This window comes from Mesoplodon mirus (assembly GCF_964341445.2).
Source record: "Mesoplodon mirus genome assembly, chromosome: 14".
Taxonomy (NCBI): domain Eukaryota; kingdom Metazoa; phylum Chordata; class Mammalia; order Artiodactyla; family Ziphiidae; genus Mesoplodon; species Mesoplodon mirus.
In genome coordinates this window covers 36,152,708-36,168,870 of record NC_138990.1, presented here as the reverse complement: position 1 = coordinate 36,168,870, position 16,163 = coordinate 36,152,708, and the positions used below count along the sequence as shown (strand labels likewise).

Genomic DNA, 16,163 nt, shown 5'->3' with positions numbered 1-16,163 from the left:
CCCTATACTTCCCACCACCCCTTCTCTGAAAATTATTGTGTTCACATCTCACCTTCCTTCCTAGGTGATGGTCAGAGTCCCCTGGGGCCGTGACTCTCCTCCCCACCTGCACTCCATCTCCTTCACCTGCACGCACTCTCCCTCCCTGGAAGGGCTGAATGGAATGGCATTGAGTTTTACATTTTGCTGTGGAGCCCTAGTCCAGGAAGGGCAAGTGTTACCTGGCTCAGGAGATTTGGGGGAGCCTGGCATGCCGTAACTCCAGAATTCCAAGAAATCAAAACAAAATTGCATTGAGACTTCAGAGTGCATTCTGTGATCACATAGAGCGTTACCATTTTATGGGGGTGTGGGAGGGGTGGAGAGCAGAGTGAGCTCAGGGCTCTGAATCGGCAGAGAGGGGACCCCCAAACTGAAGCCATTCTCCATCAGGATGCTTTAAGGGCTGACTCTCCCAGGGCCCTCCCCTCATGGGATGTATAATAAGGGTACCATCTGCATGTTGAAGAGTCCCCAGATCAACTCATTCCCAAGCTGCAGGCCCTTTGTCCCTTCTGTTAATGATATGCACATGTCATTAACATGACAGACCCTCTCCCCTTCAGGGGGCCCGGGAAAGGGGAGGATCTTCTGCCAGGCACTTGTGCCCCTTGAATAAGGATTTTCAGAATATGGAAACTGTTGCTCCCTGGGAGTTAACTGGGGGGTGACCCCCAAAAGCTAAATATATGTAAACACCTCTTCTAAAGGTTCCTAAAAGCTCTACTTGACTCGCCCTCTTGTTCCTTTTGTGAAAGAACCCACCTTCAAATCCTGAGGGATGTCATCCCTCTGGCCCTAAAGGCCTTGGCCAAAATGGTTTCACAACCGCCAATAAAAGGGAAACTCCACCACCAGGAGCTGCGATTCTCACAGGTCACGTTAACGGCAATATCACCTCGGGGTCCTCGACCCAGGGAACGAAGGTCCAAACCCAGTTTCAGATGCCTGAACTTGCAGCTTCTCTGATGATACAGACCCCGCCTCCCCACAGAAGAATCTCGGGGAGGATTTTATGCCATGTGTCCCCTGCTGTCTCGGGGACCAGATATCCCCAGATAGCTTCAGGAAGGCCATCCCCTCACGGCTTGGGATTATTTGGTAACTTAAAAATTGCTCCTTTTGGCTCCTTGCAAAGACCTGAGGAATGAAGGAGACTCAAGAAGGCCAGACTAGGGACTTCCTTGGTGGCACAGTGGTTAAGAGTCAACCTGCCAATACAGGGGACACGGGTTCAAGCCCTGATCCGGAAAGACCCCTCGTGCCGTGGAGCAGCTAAGCCTGTGCGCCACAACTACTGAACCTGCGCTCTAGACCCTTCGAGCCACAGCTACCGAAGCCCCTGCACCTAGAGCCCGTGCTCCGCAACAAGAGAAGCCACCGCAATGAGAAGCCTGCGCACCGCAGTGAAGACCCAATGCAGCCATAAATAAATAAATAAATAAATTTATTTACTTTAAAAAAGAAAAGCCCAGCCTAGAAGACAGAAGCCAGCGTCATGGTCTCGCCTACTATTATTATTAGTATTTTTAGTAGTAGTATTCTCATGAAGTATAGAAGGAGCCCCAAAGCCTGAGAGGAGTGGAGCGGGCAAGTCGGCCTTTGTGTGGAACCCGCCACCTTCACACTCACGGTCAACGGCCTCCCAGAAGGAAAACAAGAGATTCCTCCTCCTGGTACAGCCTGAGGATGACTCATTTCGAGTCACTTAGCAGTGGTTCCAGAGCTCAAATCCAGGTGCTCCGACCCCAAGGCAATGTTCTCTCCATCCCCTCCTTGCTTGCCAGGCCCTTGAACTCTCCATGGCTGGTTGAGCCCTTGGAGGTGTGTGCTGCGGTGGTCCCAGCCTCGGCCTGTCCAGCTGGTCACCCTGCGGTGAGAAAAAGCCAGCGCTAACGGGAGGGAAGCATGAAGGCCGCCCCAGCCCCATGTGCCCAGAGGCGGACTGTTTACAGAGACGCAGGACTTTCAGTTTTAAAACTGGGACAGTCACAGGACAAGAGGGGAAAAAGAAACCACATCCCCGCAAAAGGACTTCCCCTCGTCAAGTGAAAGCACTGTGGAGAGAGCACTTGAATGGCCCTGAGCATCACAATAAGCATTTCATGGTGGTTTCTACTCCAATTACCCCGCCCTCAGCAGCCATGCCTCCAGTGAAGCTGGGGCTTAATTTGCACTTGAGCTAAAGGCTGTTTCTTGGCTCTAACATGTTCATGTTGTGGTTCGTCACCGTGGTCAAGAAAAAAGTCCTCCTGGGGCTACCCGGCCAGCAGAACCCGCGACCACGCGCAACACAGCAGCCTTCACACACGGGCAGCCAAAGGTAACAGAGCCTCGGACTGCAGTCACCGAAGGACATGCGCACTTACATTGCCCAGAGGAATGTCCAAGGGAGGTGACCCTGCAGGAGAAGCAACCTCCCAGAGGTGTCAAAGGAAATGCGTTCACAGCCATCCTGGAAGTTTACAGTTACAGACAACCAAGGAAACCTCCAACCTCATTATTTTAATGACATGTTTGGGGAACAGGGTTTCTGGTAGAAAGATGCTTTCCCTCAAGACAAACTATAAAATATTAGTTCAGGGAATTCAGAAAAAGGACCCACTTAGGATAAGAAAGATTTACTTTCACACCCAAATGCAAACAGACCATTTACAATAGTAAACCCTGGTCTCAACCCTGCCCTCTTCACCAACGAAAAATGTCTCTTAACTATAGCTTGAGCATCTTCCAATCCCTGGTCTCGGTATAAATTTCCTGTTCTTCTTGGCTTTAGGCCAAAGAAAAGTGATTACACCAACCCAAGCGAAAACTCAAGGTGTCAGCTAACTGTTATCATATTCTGTTTTCATTTGAGTAATCCAATTAAGAATTGGACTTATCATTGTTTTCTCTAGTTTCAGATGAGACAAACCTGTGTATCCAGTTGCACAACTTGAGAACCTCTAGCTGGCTTTGAACAATGAGTCAAGTCTTTTCATTGGCAATCATTATTTAACGTTATGGGGCAGCTACCTGTTCTAGGTACCGTTGAGCAATCAGAGATGTGCCTACTGACCTTAAATGTGTTTCCTACCTGGGGGGAACCCACTTAGAGATGAATCAGAAAGCAAACAGTGAAGTACACCAGTGAAGCACATGCCGAACAAGAGCTGACTGTGGCAGTAAGACCTCATAGAAGACTCCCCAGCTTCCACAGTGATGTCCCATCCCTCTATACTTTACGGCATTCTATCCTTGTAAGAACCTTGGGGGGTGGTGATTACTGTGGCTGTTTGAGAGCTGAAGAAAGTGAGATTCAGAGGGAGGTGACTTGCCCTCAGCCACAGACTAGTGAATGTCAGAGCCCAGATGTGCGTCACACCCAGAGCTTCCTGGAGACTGGAGAATGTTCCCAAGCACTACAGATATTTTAGCATTCAAAACTCCAGCCATCCCCAAGGATCAATGACTCTCGATCCTTAGAATTGAAAGGGGACCTTGGAGGTCACCATCTCCAATCCTTCCCACTTCCAGTTGAGTCCGTTGCGCACCAGGCGCTTACCTCCTGTGCCAAGGCAAATAGCGAATAACTGAGCTAAGATCCAAGCCCAAAACAAGTATTTGTATTTCCCAGACCTGCCTCCCAGTCAACTGAGAACATCATTTTGTAGGCCGGACGGACTGCTTTTATGGTCTCCTTCAGGAAAATGGTGGGCGGTAGGTAGCCTAAGACAGAAAATTCAACTGGTAACAGGCTGCAGATTTGTGAAGAAACAGACTTATCTCCTGCACACCACTTCCCAAAAGGCTGCTGAAATTCTTAGGGCTGCTGAAAGGCAGAAGAAGGTCGATTTTGCCTTGCCTCTTTAGAGCACATCTCACAGCAACTCATCTGTATTTATCACAGGAGTACGTGCTGTGTGTGTTCTCCCAATACGCATTGTACCATGGGTTTGTCTGCTTCAACCATAAAAAGGCTCTGTTACTTCTCCTGGTCAAAGGCTTCAGGATGAATGTCTTGCAGCATGATACGCCAATATCAAAAGAGATCAGGTAACCCCGGTCAGTGGCCTATGAAGAGATTTCCTTTACAAGTAAGGAAAACTAATAAACCCTTGTAGAAGGCGTCGATGTTCTGCCACACTCAAATTCCTAGCCTTCGTCTTAAAATAGGCTTCAAAGCTCACATTCATTTGTTTCCAAGGTACCCGTTTTCAGGTTTTGTAAGGCCTCTTTTGAGGAACAAAAGTCTGCAAAGTTCTTGTTAAGCGCAGGCTTGTGAGTTTGTTCTGCCACTAAAGGTTTTTTAAAGATTCTTTGCCCTAGTAACATCCTAGGGAAATGGAGAGAGGAGGGATTCTGTCAACAAGAAATCAGATTGTTTAACAGACTTAAATCGTACCCATCATGCACCAGGCACTATTCCATGTGCCGTGTGTTAGTTAATTTCTGAAATCTCCCAGAAGCCCAGGTGAAGTGGGTAGTGCCAGCCCCGAGGTACCGGTAGGGAAACTGCGCACAACCCAGAGCTTGTGGGTGTGGGGATCAGATTCAAACCAGGTGGTCTAACTTTAGATCCACACTCTATGACATCCTCATGCTTCCCTTTGAGAGAGTGAAGAATAAGTTGGTGGGGGACCTTTGCCAATGTCCAAAGGGAGTTAAAGGAGGAAGAGCCTTGAGCTAGAAAGACTGAGGCCACAACAGTGCCCGGGTCGCTCTCCACCAACCCTGCCCCTCAGCTCCAGAGAAACTTCCAGATCTTTCTACTCAAAACTGCAACCCGCCTCCCTCCTGCTGTGGCATCCCAGAGTTCCGCCATCCTGTCCTACCTATCTTTCATAGCATTCACCACCTTATTAAACGCTACTTAACTTAGTTGCTTATTGTATTTCTTTTATTGTTGTCACTCTCTCCTAGACCATAAACTCCCTAAAGCACGGATCTGAAGGAGTTTCATCTCTTTTGTTCACTGATGTCTCCCAAGCATCTGGAACTGAGCTTGACACATGGTAGGTGTGACGTTAATGTTTGTTATGAAAGAGAGGAGAGGAAGGGCGGAGGCTGGGAGAGAGGAGAAGAGGGAGAGAAAGGTAGAAAGGAAAAAGAAAAGGGAGCAGACCGGTTGAAGTTCCTTTCCTTTCTGGTGTTCTACCTCCGAAATGGGACACTGAGTTCGATGGCCCCTTCCAAACCTAGTAACCTCTGATTCGGAAAACCACCCAAATTAGAATTTTCAAAAGATAGCCATCACGGGGATGAATGAAAGTCAAACCCAGAAGACCTAGTTCCCCAAATGGATGTAGGATGAACTGGCCAGCTCTCCTGGAGGATTGTGAGAGTCAGGTGTAAAAACCTGAGTGATCTCTCCAGTGCCACACAGAGGTGGGAGGATTGTAACCACTGCACAGGTGACCTGTGGCCTCACACAAGTCTACAAGCGTCCTCAGGCCTGCGATAGACCAGCAAAGCAGCTTCCTCCAAAAGTGAGCTCTGAAGCGGGAAACTGGAGGAGCCGGATTCAGCCACGGGACCCCTCGTAGGCTTTGGCTCAATCATCGCCCTGCCCCCCACCCATCCCTCCGGTCTACCCAGCCCCCCGGGACTTAACTCCCTTCCAGACTCTGGGCTCCCTAAAGAAAGGCCTCCGTGTGTGTTTTATCTTCACCTCCAGCCGTCAGCTCCCAACGCCCACTGATGCCCAGGGGATGTGTTTCCCCAGGTGGATTAGCCTGAGAGCTCGGGAAGCTGGTTGGCAGGAGGCAGCCACGTAATGGTCCTCACCGCGTTCCTTCCTCTGCTGCCTACTCAGCTGCCAGCCTTCTGCCCGCCTCTGCCAAGGCCCTGTCATCTGTCAGTCACCAGGCCGGAGCCAAAGAATCAGAGGTGAATGGGATGCTGTACCTGCTTTAGGGGGCTCCATGGTCAAGGAGGTCCAGGAGGGTGATGGGGACAGCTCTTCTCTCTCCAGGGGTGATGTGGGATTAGGAGCTGGAAAAGGCACCCCTGGGGGTATGAGAAAGGCTTCTTGAAAGAGATGACATTGGGCTTGTCATTCCAGGTTGAAAAGGATTTCAGTGAATGGAAACTGGGTAACCCAGGAGGAGGGAATACAGTGGGACAAGTCAGAGGTGAGAGAGCGTGTCTGGCGTGGCTGGAGAGAGGGGTGTCTGTGGAGGGGCAGGGGTGATGGAGCTGGTGGGCCAGGGTGAAAGCAGCCTCACAGGCCGGGCTGAAGGATTTGGACTCTATCCTATAAGTGGTGGGGAACTGTTAGAAGTTTGTATGCAGGGTGGGCTATTTAGAAGGACTAATATGGAAGCACCCTGTGGGTGGATGGGTGAGCCAGGAGGTATGGAGGCTACCGTGTGAGTGTGGGGAAAGCCAATACCATGGAAAGAGCACAGGCCGATCATCAGCAAACTCCAGTCCCGGTTCGGCCACTAATTCGATATGGGATCCCATGACCCCATTCTATAAAATGAAGTAATTGATCTGATATAGAGCAGTGTCTCAAATTGTCTCAAAACTGCTCTTGGGGACTTCCCTGGCGGTCCAGTGGTTAAGACTCCACGCTTCCACTGCAGGGGGCACGGTTTCAGTCCCTGGCCGGGGAACTAAGATCCCGCATGCTGCACGGCATGGCCAAAACAAAATAAAATTTAAATTTAAAAAAATGAAACTGCTCTTGGAACGCAGAGAAGGGCTCTCATGTTATTGAAAGGAGTGGTTCCATTCTTCTGTGACTATAGCAATTATTTTACAGATTATTGCAGATCTAAATTGAGTGACACTTTCCCTCGGCTGGAGCAGGAAAGGCAAATGAGAGGTATTTTATCTTAGGTTTTTTTTTTAACATTTTAATACATATTTTTGATCCACCTAAAGCAAAAAGTTCTCTTTAAAGTAACATAAAGAACATTTTTCAAAAGGTCGTTAAATAACAATGAAAACCAAAAGATCATAAACATTTAGAAGAGAGAATGGGCACTCAGTATGTGGAATGAGAGCATGGAATTTGGCTCTGAGCTTCCCAGCAGCCAGAGCAAAAATGGAGCCTGGTACAAATTAGTTTAGAGCCTTGTTCATCTCAACAGTTTAACCTCCTCCAGGACTAGAGTTCTATCTCATCTGAAACACCTAGGGAGGCCCCATATGGGGATCACAAAAAAAAAGGAATTGGGATGATTGAGTTGGGTTTCAAGAATCTCAATAACTTTGAGGTCTCTCAATTTTCTTTTGGCTCATGGGCACAGGACGAGGTGCAGAGGCTGCAGGGAAGATTTGGGGCCCGTAAAATGCAAGTGGACGGGAAGTCTTTTTGAATGACAGTTCGAAAAGGACTCTCAAAGAGGGTTATTTTTTAGTGTGGGGATGGGGGCAAGGAGGGAGATTAAGGAGTAAAGAGAATTTTACCTGAATTTCAACATGATCTGACCATTGGTGATGTCCATGGCAATACCACCAACCTCATAGCTCAGGAAATGTGGCTGTAAACCAGCGGAGGACCTCAAATTCTAAACTCCACTGGTCTTTGGAAAATGCAGACAGGGACCCTGGTGGCCTAGGCAAGCAAAGCCGTGTCTCATCCCTGGACATGTTTTCTTCTGAGCAAAGCAAAGGTCTTTTCAGTTGAAAGCTAAAATCTGAGATGAATGAAACCTTAGAGAAATAGTTTTGAGTACCACCTTCCACCGAAGAGATGTATTCACAGGCTCTCAGTTCTGAGATGCTGAATGCCTCCCCAGCAAGGGTATCACCTCCCATCAGGGAAACTCTGAAACTGCCTCCTAGCTCTGCTGGGGCCCCCTCCCCCAACCTGTTGGCCCTGGCTGTCCTCCAGAACCTGCAAAGGTTAATCTGGCTTCCACAGAACAGTCCGAGCAACCAAAATAACAGGAGTGCCAAGCGGACAGAGCTACACTAACACCCCAGTGCCTCTCCTGAAGGGACAAGGCACATGAGCTGGACCACACCGCTGTCACTCCAGGAATTACTCTGGTGAATCAGGCTGTTAGCTTTTTGAGGGGAGGGACCAACTCCATCTTTATTCAGCTACAATGCCTGACATAGAACCTTGCACAGCTCCTAGTAAATTGTGATAAATGCTTTCTTCTTAGAGATGACCTGCACTCTACGCTGAAATATAAAGCCATCAGCTGATGGGATAAAAGGTTACCAACACCAAATACTGCCAAGTTGCAGAACTCAGTGTCTTAATTTTTTTTTTTTTTTTTTTTTTGTGGTACTCGGGCCTCTCACCGCTGTGGCCTCTCCCATTGCAGAGCACAGGCTCCAGACGCGCAGGCCCAGCGGCCATGGCCCACGGGCCCAGCCGCTCCGCGGCATGCGGGATCCTCCCGGACCGGGGCACGAACCCGCGTCCCCCGCGTCGGCAGGCGGACTCTCAACCACTGCGCCACCAGGGAAGCCCTCAGTATCTTAATTTTACTCCTCCTTCTCAAGGGTCTGATGTCCCAGCTTAGTCTGGTTAAATGGCCAACGTATAGGAAAGTGTTTTGTAAACTGTGGAGTGCTGTTGCTACCACGCACAATCACTAATAACATACCTATGCTGTTTAACTTGGGAGAAATCTCGTAACCTTCCTAAGCTCAGTTCCCTCCACCTCAAGTGGGGACAACGGCCCCTCCCCAGCCAGGACCGTACAGGTATAAAATGACTGGTCTGTGGAAACCAAGTTCCCTGTCCAGGTTATGCGCCCTTTATGGTTGCTGCTTAAAGGATAGAGTTTAACCGTTGCTGTTACGAAAACAAACAAACAAAAGTTGCATCATTTAATTGCTATTTATTTTCATAAACATGAGGTATTTCAAAGTGCTATAAGATGCAGCACTAAATATATACATTTGGAAGAAATTAAACACAGAACTTTGCATTTACCCAGTTCTATGCACCAAACATGAACAAATACATTAACAGGAAGAAACAGGCTAGGAAAAAGGCATATATATATAGTAAATTTCTTTACAAAAGTTTCTTAGTTCAAAAAGTGATAAAGTAATATCTACTCAAAACTTTCACAACTCATTTTCATACGAAAATATAAGTATCAAATTTAGTTATGTATCAGCATCATACTAAAGTATACAGGCAGTGTAAGAATTAGTACAGTACATAACAGAGATTAACAATATATTTGTATACAAAACATGCTCCTCAAACATTGAGGTATTACAGTACTTAGGTATGAACTTCCAGTCTAATACTGGCCGCAAAAGCCACCTCTCATTACCCAGGACGTATACAAAAGGCAGGTGTGTCCATGGTATTTACAGAAATGTTCCCCAGGGGTATCAATGGCGAACCCCCATGTGGCATCGGCTGGAACTTAAGCACCATTTTAAAAAGAAGGAATGACTTTCTGTTGTCTGGAAACTTGTAACAAACAAGGTGACTTCAACAGCCCCAGAAGGCTCCCAACGGTCACGGACTTCGACCGCCGTCTCAGAGGTGACGCGGAGGAACACCGCCAGGGCCACCTGCATCCCATCCTGCAGGCCCTCTCCCGAGGTCCTGGCAGAACCCCTCATGTCCTGCTCCCCACCCAGATCCAAACTCGACGGGGGACCGATTTGAAAGTAAACCAACATTCTTAATGTCAACACAAGGTTTGTTTAAAAAAAAAAAAAAAATCAAAATGTGCAAAGTGGCAGTGACTGTCCAGTTCGGAGACGTTTAGCAAGTCCGAGCGTGTTCGATTTTCTTTAGCAACTGCTGCTGTCTTGCCTGCAGCTTCTCCTTCTCCAGCAAAAGCTGGTGCTCCTCGGCCTGGAGGGAGTGGACGTACTCGGTGGCCTTTTTCAAGATGACCACCTTGGCGGCCTTCTCGTTCTTCACCAGCTCTGGCACGTGGTCCCTGAGCGTGAGGAAGCTGGACCGCAGGTCGTTGCGGCGCTGGCGCTCCAGGATGTTGTGGTTCCGACGGCGCTCGCTGTCCTCCGAGTCAGAGTTACGCGGGCTCAAGCTCTTGGCCTTTGGGGGGATGACGCTCTTGAGGGGACGCGGGGATGCTTCACTCTTTATCTTCTTCTGGGGCGGCGCATCCTCGCTCTCCACGAAGGGAGACGGGGCGGCGTAGTTGTGCTGCTGGTGGATGGGGACGCAGCGCTTGAGGATCAGCTCACCCGACGGGGCCCTCCCAGGTCCCAGGGCCGCGCTCTTGGGACGCACGGTGATGGTGAAGGTGGTGACGGCCTTGCTGTTGGAGGAGGACCGCCGCTTCTCCACAGTCACTACGTCGATTTCCTCCTCTTCGTCTTCCTCCTCGTCATCTTCATCATCTTTGAGAACAAGGTGAGGGTTATTCTCATGATGAGGCACGTATGAATTAAATACACATACAGTCTCGCAGAGCAGGCCCTGGCCCGTGGTTTGCTCTTACTGGGATCCATCAGCACAGGTCTCTGAAGAGAGCTGTACATGCTTTTCCCCTCCCCATACTCCTAGCATTTCATCTTCCATTCAAGCTTGAGCAGGTGGCAGAAATAGAAAGAACCTCGGCTTTGGAGTTAGACAGAATCCTGGCTCCATCACACACACTAGCTGCACGACCCTGGGCAAGGTATTTTCTAAGCCTCAGTTTCCCCAGCTATTAAATGGGGGATAATGCCGTAAGTTGAGTTGGACAGAATTTGTAGACAAGAGTCTCAGTAAACGGTAACCCTTTCCCATCATCGCTAGTCTGCCCCATAAACTTATTTATATTTCCATCTCCACACTTAAGAACTGAAGCCTCCTCATTTTAGGAGCCTCAGTTAGCCACTTACACATGGTGGAGTTTGATTTTCAGTGAAACAAACTAAAGAACAATTTAATTCACTAAGGAAAAAAAATACCTTGTCTTCCATGATCATGACTTCTATACAGTAAGCAGTTTTTCATCTTAACAAAGATCAAACCTTAACTACAGAGCCGTAATGCACTGGAGCTCTAAACCCAGATACGGGGAACCTCTTCTCAAAGTCACCACCACCCGCAGCAGCCAGAAAAACGTGTAGCATCATGTCTGCGTTTCCCCCCTCTCTCCTCATTTACTACCGTGCTCGGGTAGAAAATTATTGTTTAAAATGCAAGCATGAAAATCAAAACACATCTTCTGCTTGATCTGAAGGGGACCGGAAAGCTGAACAATTGTGGGATTTGTTCTAAAGCCGAAATGCGAGGCTGTTCCAGTCGGTGGGTCCCTTTAAGCCAATGTTTTGGTTTTCTGCCAAGAAGACAGCTGTTGGAAGGAAGTGCTTCCTCACCAAAAGCTGTCAAGGCACAGACATTAAAGGGACAGACCCGTTCAAACTGAAGGCTTATCCCCAAGTTTCCTTTCAGGAGCCTCAGATGAATCTGTCCTCAGCCCTGAAGGAAATGCAGGCTTTTTATCCATCTGCATTCTAAAAACAGTGGTTTTCAAGGTCCAAGTCTCCCAGCTCCAAGGACAAGGGCTATTCCAGTATTTGGGTAGTTCTTCACCTTCAGGCAAAGTCTTGGTTTTAACCCTGCTGTTCAGTTTCACCAGGAGGCACACAATAGAACTAATCAATGAGTGCTTCAGGTTGTGTGCATTCCTGGAGGGCCTGCTAAGTGCCCGCCCTCACCTTGAAGGACACTGGGTTACAGAACACAGCTCGGGTCTGAAATTAGTCCTGGAACTTTGGCTAGAAGATAAAACCGGGCGGTTCTCTCTGCACACTGTAAAGAGGCGGCCCCTTGAGAATGTACACAACCGCTGTGGTACTGGCCGCCAGCTGCTGAGTGAAGGGAGGAAGGGATGGCCCTACCGCCCCCAGCCTCTCAGATCCTCGCCCGCCTGCCGGCCAGCATATCGCCGCCTGCTGGCGACGGACCAGGAGCAAATAGCCCACCACCCACCGAGGGAGGGGGGAAAAAAAAGTACCGAGGTTCGAAAAAATAAAATACAATCGGTGCTCACCATCTGTGCAATCCCTTCCTAACTTCCTGCACCCTAAGTAGGACTTTGCACAGGCTTGTGCTTTTCGGGGCTTCTCCCCACCCCTGACCCGGGCCGCAGAGTCCCTTTCCACCCCTGGGCTAACAGGTTTCTGCCAGCGGCCCCCTGAACCCCAACTCGGCTTTAGCCACTCAACTTTTCTCATTTTCTTCCTCGGAGGGAGCTGCAGAGAGAGACGGGGGACGGGGCGGGGGCCAGTGATGGAGTCGGGCTCCCGGCGGGGGGTGAGGGAACTTTAGGGAAGGTGAGGCTGGAGATCACAGCTTTCACCCACCCTCTCCTCCGTACCCTAGAGACTGGCCTGGGAAAAATCACTTCTCAGCCACCAGCACTACCTCCAAACGGCTCTCCCCCAGCACCCTAACCCACGAACGACAAACCCGGCGCCACCCCCAGCCCCAGTACCCCAGGAGGGCAGCCGGACCCTGGCTCGCTCTTTACCTGAGTCGCTCAGGGTGTCCTCTCCGGAGGTGCTGAGGGCCTTGTGGTCACCGCCGCTGGCCAGGCGGCCGCCGGTGCGTGGAAGAGCGGCCACCGGGGCGCCCGCTGGGGCTGCGGCGCTCGCCCCCGAGGCGACCGCGGCCCCCGCCGCTGGGGCAACGGCCGGGGCGGCGGGCGCCGCCGCGGGCTCGCGCTTGTTCACCGGGAACGGGAAGACCACGGCGGGATCCACGCACTCGGCGGCCGGGTGGGCGAGCTCGGCGGGCAGGGCGGCCCCGGCGCGGCCCGGCCCCGCAGCCACTGCGCTGTGCCCGCGGCCCGCGGGGCCGGTGGCGCCCGCGGCCGGGGCCGGGACCGCGGGCCCCGCGGCGGGCGGCCGGCCGTGCTGCAGCTTCTCGCTCACCGCGCGCTCCAGCTTTTCGCGGGCCGAGAAGCCGCTCCACATGCAGTCCTGGAGGATGACCGGGTTGGGCGTGAGGCCGCCCAGGCCCCCCAGGCCGAACGCGTCCTCCTCGGCCGGGTTGCCCCACAGGTCGGCCTCGGGCAGCAGCATCTCGGTGGCCCAGTTCGGGGGCTCCGGGCTGTGCTCCGGGAAGGCACGGCTGGGCGACAGCGGGGGCGTGGGCAACAGCTCAAACTTCTTCCAGATGTCTTCCCCCGGGGGGGTCGAGTCGGGGCCGCCGAAGTAGAAGTCATCTTCGTCCGGGTAGAAGCAGGGCTGCAGAGAGTCAAACTCGAGGTCCGGGTTCTTGCAGATCATCCCCGGCATGGTGGACGCGGTGCAGCTCGGCATCGGCTCGCCTCCTGGCCGCCGAATGAGGGCTTCTTTCCGCTCCGCTCTTTTTAGTTCGGGGGGTGCTTCCTTCCCGTGGGGGGCGCGGAGGGCGGGGGCCCGCGCCAACCTCCGACACTGCAACCGACAGACACACCAGGAGAGGGTTGGCAAGCGGAGCCGGATGGGGGGCGCGAGGGGTGGGGACGGGCAGCGGTCACCCCCTCGCTTCCTCAATCTCTCCTCCAAGCCCCCCACTCCGCCCAGGGCTCCCGAAGGTGGAGGAAGTTGTGTCTCTCGCTCTCTCCCTCCCTCCTTTTGTGTACATGCTGTCTACGACAGGGGGTGGGAGGGGGCATGCAGATGCAGGGGGTGGCGGCGTAGCTCTGCAACTTTGGAAACTGCCGTTTCATTCACACAAGGCACTGCCTGGGGGAGGGGGCTGCCCAAGGCTGCAGAATTCTAGCTCCCACTAGCTCACCGACACCCGCGGTTGCACCCGAGTAGGGCCCGCTGCTCCCAGGAAGCCCAGGACTCCAACCCAGCTACCGGGTCGAGGATTCTTAAGAACCCTCAAACCACCCCCCCTCCTTTGTAAAATTGCAACCTCGGGAGCGCAAGCGATAGCGGGGGGTTTAGGAAACTTTGCAAATGGAAAAACCCTTTCTCTAGACCGAGACCAACAACAGGCACCCAAATCCAGAACCCCCTCCCCCAAATTTTGATCCGACGTCCCCAGCGTTCACCCGCTGCAGGGAAAGTACTGTCAGTAGCTGATTTTGAACCTCTCTACCCCCACCCCCGCTGTTCCAAGCCCCCAACGACATCCTCTTCGTGGGAGAGCCTGGACCCCAGTCCCCGGGAATGGTTCAGGGGCACCAGCGCGGGGAGGGTCGCACGGAGAGCCACGTCTCCTCTGAGCCGGGGCGGCAGTGACCCAGATTACCACCGCGACGGCCTCGCCCTGCTTAACCCCCTTCTTCTTCCTCTGGGGGCACCCTTTGGAGGAGAACCCAGCTTCGGGGTGGGGACGCACCGGCTCCCCGTCAGCTCAAATGCAGACAAATGTTCTAGAGAAGGGTGAATTTCTTTTCGATGAAGCCATTACAACCCCCTGGCAAGGGCACTAGATGGATTAGGGCGGGTCTCTCCCAGTCCGGGAGCCTTGGGGACTGGAACTGGCTTTTCAGGGAAAACCCCGAGAGGGTTTTGTTTCGGAAGCAGAAACAGTCCCCCCGGGCACAGTCGGGCGCCCTGTGCGCCAGCCGCGATCCCGTCCAGGGCTTGCCTTCCCGCCGCGTTCGCCGCTCCCGGGGCGCCAGGCGCTTTGCGCCCCCCGCTCCTTACCTCCCGCCGACGGCCGGGGATCCGGAGGCGATTCTGTGCGGGGGTCCCCGGGTGGCCAGGGGCGGGGGGTGGTCCTCGGGTGGCTGCAGTCTGTGCGCGCTTGCGCCTGGCTAGCGCTAGCTCGGCTCCAACCCAGTTCCCAGGAGCCCCCCGCATCCACCCAGCGCGTCCAGACAGATGACTGTCACTGGCTGCGCTTTGAAGCTCGGGGGATATTATTAACTGAAAAATCTGACACACCCGGGGGGCGGGGAGAGAAGGGGGCTGCGGCACAGACAAGGGGGAGGGAGAAAGGCAGAGGAAAGCGGCTTTACCCCGCCCTCTTGATTTCCATAAAAATCAGGGGAGGCGCCAAGGCTTTCGCGCCAAAAGCCACTTGCTTTTCTTCTTTGCAGAGAGGAGGCTGCAAAGCTGGGAAGCTCGGGGCGTGCTCCTCCCGCCCTTTTAGACCCCCGGGCTTGCCCCCTGTGCACTCTGCGGACCAGCTGCGCGCCGAGCGGTGCAATGCAACACCCACCCTGCGGGCTCGGCGTAAAAAAGAAAAATTTCCGGAGGGCTCCGGGGGTGTTCAGAGGCTCCTAACCCAGCCCCCGCCTCGACTGCGTGTGTGTGCTGCTGAGCGCGAGGCCGACGTCCAGCCGGGCCGTGCGGGGGGCGAGGGAGGGGTGTTGCTCGTGTGTGATCTCGGAAGGGAAGCCGGACCCGGGGTGCACAGTGGGAGAGAGAGGACGCGCCCATTTAGGAACGAAACCGCGGGAGGTTTCTAGTTTTAAATTGAAAGGAGAGGGGCGCCCCCTTGTTTGAAAATAAATAAATAACTGCGGGCTACGAGGGTGGCGCCGCTGTGGTTTCTTCGGCCGAAGGCGACACCTCGCGGAGGCCGCGCAGAAAGCGGAGCCGTGGGGCCTGGTCTCGGGGGTCCAACCGGGGCCACGGGCAACCCTCCCGCCGCGCTGTCAACCTGTCCTCACCACCGCGCGGGGGGTGCCGGCTCTCCTCGGCTTCCGAAGGGGATGGGCGTGAGGCTCCCGAAGCCGTTCTCACGGGCTCCCAAGTCAGCCTTCCAAAACCAGCTATTTCCCGAATTATGGGGAGGCGGATCAGGTCTTCGTTGGAGTCGGCGGTCCACACCTCCTGCAGCCCAAACCCTGGCTCAGAAACCTTGGCTTCAGATTGTTGCAGGCAAAGGGGCAAGCTGCTATCGCTGTTCAGCCTCGATGTGCCTTGGTTTCTTCAACTGTGAAATGGAGTTAGTGACGGTGCTTACCTCACAGGGTTGTTTTAAGATATTTTGAATGTTCAGGACGGTGCCCAGCACAGGATGGGTGTTGAGTGTCAGCTATTGTTATTACCAGATCCTGATCGATTCTTCCGGGGAAATTAACACCCCACCCCCTCTCCCATCCCACCGCCGCTATCAGATCCTAACTTCACTCTGGCCAAGCTTTCCTGCAGGTGTGTTGGGGGGCGGAGGGGTGACAGGGTACGAGATTCCAGAACCAAAACTCCCCAGGAACAACCCGAATCTCAGCCCCCTTCACAACCAGATACACGACGGAGTGGGATTTCCTCGCGAAAAACGTTCCTCTTCGGATGGT

The 16,163-nt window shown here is 52.8% G+C and overlaps 1 protein-coding gene across 1 annotated transcript; it reads right to left on the bottom strand.

The window, feature by feature from the left end:
- Positions 1-9,718: 9,718 nt before the first annotated feature.
- On the bottom strand, positions 9,719-14,721 carry MYCN (MYCN proto-oncogene, bHLH transcription factor; the record flags this gene model as incomplete). Its single annotated transcript, XM_082642634.1, has 3 exons — positions 9,719-10,323; positions 12,447-13,356; positions 14,566-14,721. The coding sequence occupies 3 exons, from the start codon at positions 14,719-14,721 to the stop codon at positions 9,719-9,721; spliced, it is 1,671 nt and encodes a 556-aa protein (XP_082498760.1).
- Positions 14,722-16,163: the final 1,442 nt, after the last annotated feature.